At 39.8% G+C, this 8,813-nt stretch overlaps 1 protein-coding gene across 1 annotated transcript; it reads left to right on the forward strand.

The window, feature by feature from the left end:
* The first annotated feature begins 1,686 nt into the window (after nucleotides 1–1,686).
* Nucleotides 1,687–6,520, forward strand: LAYN (layilin). The gene is made up of 6 exons (XM_010292738.1): nucleotides 1,687–2,051; nucleotides 3,621–3,775; nucleotides 4,267–4,299; nucleotides 4,538–4,621; nucleotides 5,352–5,454; nucleotides 6,163–6,520. The coding sequence occupies exons 1-6, from the start codon at nucleotides 1,687–1,689 to the stop codon at nucleotides 6,518–6,520; spliced, it is 1,098 nt and encodes a 365-aa protein (XP_010291040.1).
* The last annotated feature ends 2,293 nt before the right edge of the window (nucleotides 6,521–8,813 follow it).

Below are 8,813 nucleotides of genomic sequence, written 5' to 3' on the forward strand. Positions count from 1 at the left end.
GCCTGAACACTGTCACCCATGAAATGTTCATGTTATTCCAACATAAGGCAAATAGTTTTATTAAATCTACAAATATATTTTTAATACTGCCATGCTCTTGTCTGCAGTAGGACTTTTGTGGGAGTGAGTTAGAGGGCTCAGCTGCCAGCTGTGAGGTCGGAGTGTATTTCTTTTCATGAATTTTTACTTCTCAGTATAATTGACTCATCCCTATTCTTGCATTACCAAGGCTCACTGAAGTCAGCAGGCTTTGAGGCAGATCCCATGTAGGCAATGAGTAGATAAGGGGAAAACACAAGGAACCCTTTCAGCGTTCGTTAGAGCTACACATCCAATTACCTAAACTATATTTGGAAACCTAACTAGCCATGAAGTCTAGACAGTAATCAGCTACAATAAATTTTTACTTAGCTGAAAGCAATGGCAAGTTTGGCTGATGAGACAGAGATTTTCTGCCAGTTACTGGGGAAAAAAAAGTGTTTGTGTGTCAGAAAGGAGCCCAAGCGCAGTTTGTGACGCTGTTTCTGGACAGTTGCTGCAGCTTTTTAATAACAATGTGCTGTCTGTGTTTTTCCTGTGTCTTTCACAATAGCAGTGGACATATCCCTCAGAAGAGGTAAGGTTCTTTTGCCTTTTTCACCAAAGCCTGCATGAGTATTTCCAAGAGAAACACAGGTTATGCCTAGACATGCACTTTTAAATACTGCTTTTGTAGTAGAGCCAGTTTTAATTTCTGTGTTAAATGTTAGCAGACTCTGTGATTCTGAGTTACTGAACTTGTTCAAAAATTCCAGTACAAAAGGTGTTTAAATCCCCGCTCTTAGCGTGGCCATGCAGGAACATACAACAATAAAGAAAAGCCAGCATGTATCCCATAGAGGGGCTTATAATGACCTGTCCTGACATCCCATTTATTCTAAACACATTACAAATGTTGCTAAATGTTTTTCTTCTGTAAAAACTGTAGGTTAGCAGATTGTGTCTGCTATGTGTTTGAAAAGAAATATTTACTGAGTAAAACAAAACTGCTTGTTTCCACAGTCTAAATATTGGGACTCCTCTGCTGAGAAACATACAAGTGCATAGTTTTAGATTATGTGTCATTTCACTTCGATCTTTACTTTCCTTGTAATCAAAATAAGCCATTCTGCTTCATGCATGAGAAAGTCCTTGGCTTATGATAGACTGAAAACGGACACTGTTTTTTTCCTGGGCAGTCAGTAACATTACAGTGCAGAGCAATGCTTAGTATTGGACTCTGTGAACACATCTTGATACACTGCAGTATATGCTCCGTGAAACTATTACATATGCCCCAGAAGATAAGTTATTGTTATCTCTGCTTGTGTAAGAGGATCTCTAATTTTAACCATTTAAATTCCTTAAAGGAAAAAAAAAAGTTGTCTTGAACCCTTGTAAAGGAACTCCCTTTTTAAAAGGTTGCATGTGTCAGCTGGCTCTCTGGCGCAGCATCGCTTCTTTGTAAGAAACTCCTAGGGTCTTCAAATTACAGAGGGAGATGAGAAGTACAGGACACGAAAGAGCAGTGCTGTGCAGATCAACCTAAACTGTTATGTGTAGTAAGAAAAATTTGGAGCTGCCATTTGCCAGTCCAGGAATACAAGAGTTTTTTTACCTATGTTGTATTTTCCGTATAAACTATCGTATAGTGCAAAACTCAAACAAATGGAAGTATTCACTTTTGGTATTAACCGGCATAGTTTCTATAACAGGCTTCTTTCCATTTCTGCAGGACAGACAGTTTGCTGGGGTGGAACACAACGACCATGCTACAAAATAGTTTATTTTCATGACGCTTCACGCAGGATCAGCTATGAAGAAGCACGCCTTGCCTGCAGAGCTGATGGCGGACATCTAGTCAGTATTGAAACAGAAGCAGAGCAAAGACTGATTGAAAAATTTATTGAGAGTCTCTTGGCTTCTGATGGAGATTTTTGGATAGGGCTTAGGAGGAAAAAGGAGGAGGAAGACAATAGTACAGAGTGTCAGAACTTCTACTTCTGGTCAGATGGCAGCTCATCCAAGTACCGGTAGGTACTCATGAGTGAGAAGTAGTGGGAAGCAACCTGGTCAGAGACTGTCACCCACCTTTAGCAATCAGAAAGGATTCTTTTAAAAGAATCAAGCAGTGTTGTCCCAACTGTCATCTTTGTTCCTTCTGCAGTCACTGATGAGTGGTAGTATCTCCAGAGAGTCATTAATGCCATCCAGATATGAGAGAGAGAAAAGTAACCCTCTAGAGACCCTGCTCGCTCTCTGTTGCTCTATATGAGAGACCTAAAGTGTCTAGCTTGGGCTAGACTGATAATTTTTGATTGCTAAAAGGAGGTGGAAGCGACCTGGTTTTAAAAATCTCCCATTAGGTATGTACAAAATATGTGCTTTGACCTGAAGGTTCCTGCACTTCAGACCCCCTGAAGTTTTGTCCCCAGTGTCCTGAGTGATAGGCCCTTCTCCTTCCACCTGCTGAGTGAATAGCAATTTTTTTTCCTGTGAGACAGTAAAATCAGAAAGCTGCAGTGTTTATTGTAGACATGAAAAATTAAAATTTTCACAACGTGTGTTAGATTTCTGCCTCCTTGTCTTAAGGCGAGTGGAACCATAGCATTTGCTGTAATTAAAATATAAAGGCAACAACGTTTACAACCATTACAAGTTCGCTAGAGTTTTTTCCACTACTTTCACATTTCTGTTCAGCATAGAACCAAAATGTGTTTAGCCTCAAACATGGCACTAGGAGAGGAAGGGAGTGAGGGAGGAATACAACATTGTAATGATTGACTAATTACTGCTTTAACATGTGTGGGTTTTTTCCCATGTTGAATACCTTGGTATATCGAATTATTTATATTGTATGGATCAGCTTTCAGAAAGTGCTTGGCATGCAGAACATTGCTTGTTCCAAAATTAGTAGGCATTGAACATTTTTCAGAATCAGGACACAGTCTTAAAAGTGTTTCTCTGAGATGCATAAAGTAGTATTACAGAGTGCTAAATAGTGAAGCCTACTTCTGGTGTACCACTTGGAAAGGCCTACTCAGTTTTCCAGTGGTAAAGTTTATTATTAAAAAAAATAACAAATCTGCAAGACAGGGTTTTTTCATGTTAGTGTTTTTCTAGACAGAGAAAAACAGAACCTTAGCTTTTTAATTGTCTTATTAAGTAGGTGTCAAAATTTTGCAGGCATTGGGCACTGAGGCCAGAGAGCAAAAATAATTTTGCTAGAGATTTTGCACAGGTCTAAAATTGTGTAGAGAAAGTCAAAGTTCTCCTGAGCTTTTACTCAGCCTTGCAGAGGAGTTTCAGGCAGTGAGGTACTCAGCCCTTCGCTCCTTAATATCTGTTGAACGCCTTGCTTGCTGAGTTTTCTCTGAAGGTTAAGAATTGCAAAAAGAGGAGATACACTGTAAATAATTGTATGTTATTGTTCCTACTTTTACACAGTGGAAGCGGGGGGTGAGGGTGGGGTGTGCTGAGCTGTAATCCTCTTTGATTCTGCCCTCTGTGGTGCCCTGTGTGCTGTATTCCCATCTGAGCTTCTGCAGTACCATGGAAAGTGACATCAGGTCTTAGATGACATGTTTGTTGTATTTTCTTAGGAACTGGTATGTAGATGAGCCATCCTGTGGGAGTGAAATCTGTGTTGTGATGTACCACCAGCCATCTGCCCCACCAGGTGTCGGAGGTCCTTACATGTTTCAATGGAATGATGACAGATGCAACATGAAAAATAACTTCATTTGCAAATATTCTCTTGGTAATGAGTCATTCTGTAGCTTTAAAAACTAACCTGCTCCCAGGAGATCGCAGCAACACATAGGGAAACTGTTTTCTTAGCTTCACTGGAAAGATCTGGTGGGAGACAGATATCTTTAAATTTATGCAAGTCCTGGGGAAAACAATCTCAGAATCTAATATCTGTAGCTACTTGCCTTGTGACTTACATGAATTCTTAGAGGATTTTTATAAAGTATTGGAGATTTCAAATGGGGCCTGGACGAGAGAGAACACTAAAGAAGGGTGCTCATTTTATTGGACTATATTCAGTACACTTGGTCTCTCTACTCAAGCTTATGAGGAAATTGTGCATATCTTTTTTTTTCTTTTAGAGAAGCCAACGAATGCTCCAATAGAGAATTCTCAAAGAGGTAAGTTACAGATATTTGTTTGGGGCTTTTTTAAATGATATTCTAACTTTCAGTAGAAATACTCTCTGTTACATACATTGTCAAGGACACTCCCAGACTGAAAACTTACTGAGCAAGAAGCTTCCTTGCAGTTTGCACTTTCCTCGCACTCTTCTATAATCCATTCTGCAGGAACAGAGTCTTGCTGTTGTTGATGTGGTATCTGGGACTGCTGGTCATGCTGCAGAAATCTAAGCCAAAGAGTACCAGTACACCTTATACATCTTTGCAGCTGTCAGTCTCTTCAGTCTCCTCTCATCCTCACTTTCTATGATTCTTAAACTCTTTCAAAAAATGTCTGCAATATTAATTAAGCTGCTTCTTTCCAGATGTTGCAACAGAGCCCTTGAACCCAGTATTCCCAGAAGTACGCCGTAAGAAAGATGCTAATGTAACAGTTATAGAAGCCAAAGGTATGTTGTGCATTCAACAGCTGGCCTGTTCTCTCTTTAACTATGCAGGCACTCATTTCTGACAAATGGCTGCGAACAGTCAACATTTCAGTTTGAAGTGTTTGACTCTAAGTGCAGAAGACTGAATTGAGACAACTGCGTCTGAAAAAAAACCCCAAACTTCTCTCATCTTTCCAGTACAAACCTAAACTGATTGCTTTGGCTGTCAAAATGTTCTAAATATAAAGCTGTGCAAAGTATTTGGGGTCTGAAAAAGGTAATTTTAATTTATTGAACCACTTCTGAATGTTCAAATTTTAATGTTTTCTTAGTAAGTCTATTATTAACTACGAAAACCTTTCCATTTCTTCTTACCCACTGACTTCGCTCCTACAAATTCCCCGATCATCAAAGACATTTTATGAAATATTTTGGCTGAGGGTTCCTAAGATTTTAAAAGACAGCATATCACATTAACTTTCACTACTGTTGCCACCTTACAGCAAGACAGTGAGGCTTGTTCGTTCTTCATCTTAAGGATTTTAGCTTATTTTACTTTAGCCTGCTTAACTGGCCTCTGTTAGACTTGCTGCTTTTGAGAAGTAGATACTGCTAGATTATGAACAAGAATAGAATCCAGTTGATGTATGATGACGCTGCCTTTTGCAACTGTTAGTTTTTCTATGAAGTTCTGTGCATGTCAAACTCAACTGGAAGTGATTAAAAGCTCTAATCTAAATGTTACCCCTAGAACCTGTTCAGAGTCTTGCCTACATCCTTATTCCCAGCATTCCTGTGCTGCTTCTCCTGATGGTCATTACAGCCATCTTCTGGTTTTGGCTTTTTGTGAAGAGGTAAGTGACATTTTTGTATAATCAGTGAACCTGTGGTATCTTGTCCTGGCAATCATTTTACAGCTAGCTGCAGGATCCTGTAAGATGCTCTGGAGAGAATTGCTTTCAGCCACATAAATATTTAAAAAGTGGCATGGATGCTCCAAGATGAGTTATTTGTGAAGTAAAATTTTAAGTAAATCACATTATGCTATTTTATTATGTTCACAGACATATGGTAGTTAGGGAATAGTATAAAATACGATGATGATTTTGAAGTGTTAGCATTTAAGTTTTCTTATTAAAGAAAAGATTTGAATTATTAGAAGATCCCCTTCAAAAGTGAAAAACATAGTAATAGAAATAAATAAAAAAGGATATATGTTTGGAGCAAATAACGTTTACCAATTTCCTCTCCTTGTTTTCCTTGTGTGCACAGTATCTCTGGTGGGGATGCTAGCTGTGGTTTTGTGTCAAATTTTGCTGCCTCAGCATCTCAGCCAGCAGCAGGGTGCAAGGGTACCTCAGCAGGTCCTGCCATGGGACTGCCCCAGGTGTGCAGCCTGCTGCCACACACCTGGAATGGCAACTAATAACAAATGCCATCCTGAGTCCAGGCTCTGAGTGTCAGCTTTCCTCAAGCATTGTCATTAAATAACTGTAAGAGAGGTGTGGTATTACTTTGTAAAAAAGCATAGTATGACTTGTCCTCTTTCCACCATCCCTAAGGAGACAGGAGGAAATAGATGCAAGCCCAAAGGAGGAAGATGCATGGCTCTCTAACCCCAGGAGGAACAGTCCAAATCTGGATATTTACAAAGTAATCAAGAAGCAATCAGAAGCAGATCTGGCTGGAACCAGGCCTGACACTAAGAATTCTTCCTTCCGTACACAGGAAGATAAGGTGCTTGACAGCCTCTCCAGGGATTATGATGACATGGCAATGAATACATCAACAAGTGGCTTTGTGACATTGGCCAGTACTGAAAGTGGCTTTGTGACCAATGACATCTATGAGCTGTGTGGAGATGGTATGGGGAGGAGCAAGGAATCCGCCTGGGTGGAGAATGAAATTTATGGATATTAAGGAAATGGACAAAAAAAGCCGGGAATATGGATGACAAAGTGAATATCAATGCAAGTTAACCCGCCCTCCCTATGCACTTGTTTCAATAATAGTATATGTGATGTTTATCCTGGTTTTGCATCGTCCCTATGTTATTCTCTTTTTTGAAAGACTATGGGTTTTTAAAGATACAAACTGAAAAAATGTACATATTTTGCTTTGCATCGAGCCCCCTTTTGCCCCAGGAATGGCTTGTTAATTGTCTGGATTCTTTTTTGTACTCCAAAGATATGCCTTTGAAACTAAAGGGAAATCCAAAATCCCTGTTTATTTAACTGACCTACTCACTGTCAAAGGTGTTGGAAGTCAATCACTGGTCACACTTGGTTTCTCATAGGTGTCCCCAAGAAAGCTGCCATGGTTGTGGGTTGGTCATTGTTTCCGTGTCAGCCCATATCCCAGCTGTGTTGGCCTCCCTCCCCATCTGCCTATGACACTGACAGACACTTCACAAGGAGAGTAGTGTGGTTTCTGCTTCTTTCCCTCCCTAGTTCTTGCTGCCAAGGCAGTGCATGTGAATCACAGCACGTAACTGAGTGTTACTTAAGCCATTAGGTTCGTTGTTAAAGAATCCCAGTAAGTGCTTTGGTGTCATAAGGCTAACTGTGTTCTCTCACTTATCCTCCGGCAAAAGGAATCACAATACAAGGAACGAGGGACTTCTCTGCAATGCTAAAGGAAGGGAATGGGGTACTCCAAAACGTTCTGGTCTTGGGAATTATAGCAGCCTGGTTAGCTGTCCAGAGATGTGCTAATTTGGCTGAAATGACAAATTGAATATCAATTCCTTTCTTGTAGAAGGAACAGCCAGTAGCAGTTTTATTCTAGATCTTTTTCCTCCTCGGGCCTGTGACATGTATTGAATTCCATGAAGACTGACATCCTGATGTTAATGTCCACAGAGATGGAATTTATGAAAAGGTAGGTGAATGTAAAGAATTGGATTAAAACCAGCATTTTGACAGGTAAACTAAAGTATCATGTTAATCAGTTATAATAAATTATCTGTTGTCTATTTACGGGGCCTTCACATATTCCAGTACATAAATTAAATAAGTATTAAGGTGGGATTCTGAGGATAGTTCATGGAATTTCCTCTCTGACAGTGTAAGGGAGCGGTATCTTATTTTACAATAGTTTTTAAGACATCTTTTTGAAGCCAATATTGGATACCTCCCATTTTCCTGCACCTCTGGAGGAGTGGAAATGAATGGCAGCAGGGCATAGCAACTGCCACACAACTAAATATAAATTCAGGTGAAATGAGAATTTTCCTGTTAGATATGGGGAGCAAGCAAGAATATGAAGCAACACCATTTACCTCAGAAAGAATTCACGGTCTGTAGTTCACTGTTTGACTTCTAAGGGAAATAGACGAGCTGATCTTGCACACTAAGGGTTTTCTTCAGATCATTATCACTGTTTCTCTGTTATTTGCAAGCATGTTTAATAACACTGTTAAGGAGCTAGGAGAAATTGAGAGTATGTATTTGCCATGGAAGTGGTATGAAGGACCTGTCCAAATGTCTGCAGAAGCAGCTTCAGGCTGGAGTTTTATCCTCTCTAAGGTGTATAAGGAGCCAGAGCAGGCTCACAGGATATTCTAAGAGTTGCACTGAGTTTGATTTCTCTTTTATTGAACAGAGAATGTATAGTCATTTTAGCCAACTGTACATAAATATGGGAGTTCTGGTGTAGGAGGTTAAAAACAGCTGTGATGAACTATTCCAAAACAAACTGAATTTAACTTGGTCGTTGATATGTTTTAAGGCCTTTCAAAGCACACCTTAGGAGATCACTTGTATCACAAGAATAAGGAATATATATTGGAAAAGAGAGAAGGGTGGTCCCATGCATCTTTCTTCACAGCACTGTCTTTTCTGCTTGGGAGGATAATGTCATTTATCACAGAGAATGCAGAAAGGCTCATGTGGAGTCTAGAGCACAAGTTCTGCAACAAGTGGTAGATTCTAAAGCAAAGTCAGTGGCCATGAGGTAATGATAGCAGCAGTGTGGCCTCTGGATTTTTTTCAGTAAAGAGCTAGTCTGAGTTTCTTATGTGAATTGAGTCCAGCTGTTAACACTGACCTCATGAATATGCTTAGAGGTTTGCATTCAGAGCAATACAGCTTCCTGCTAGGGATCTTTGCACATTCATAGTTGTATATGTGTAGAAAGCACTGCAAAGTTAGTCCTGTCTGATCTCGTATCTCAGCTGTTTCATACATCGGTTTATATATTCTCAAGGCGAATA

This window comes from Phaethon lepturus, unplaced genomic scaffold, assembly GCF_000687285.1.
Source record: "Phaethon lepturus isolate BGI_N335 unplaced genomic scaffold, ASM68728v1 scaffold21860, whole genome shotgun sequence".
Taxonomy (NCBI): Eukaryota; Metazoa; Chordata; class Aves; order Phaethontiformes; family Phaethontidae; genus Phaethon; species Phaethon lepturus.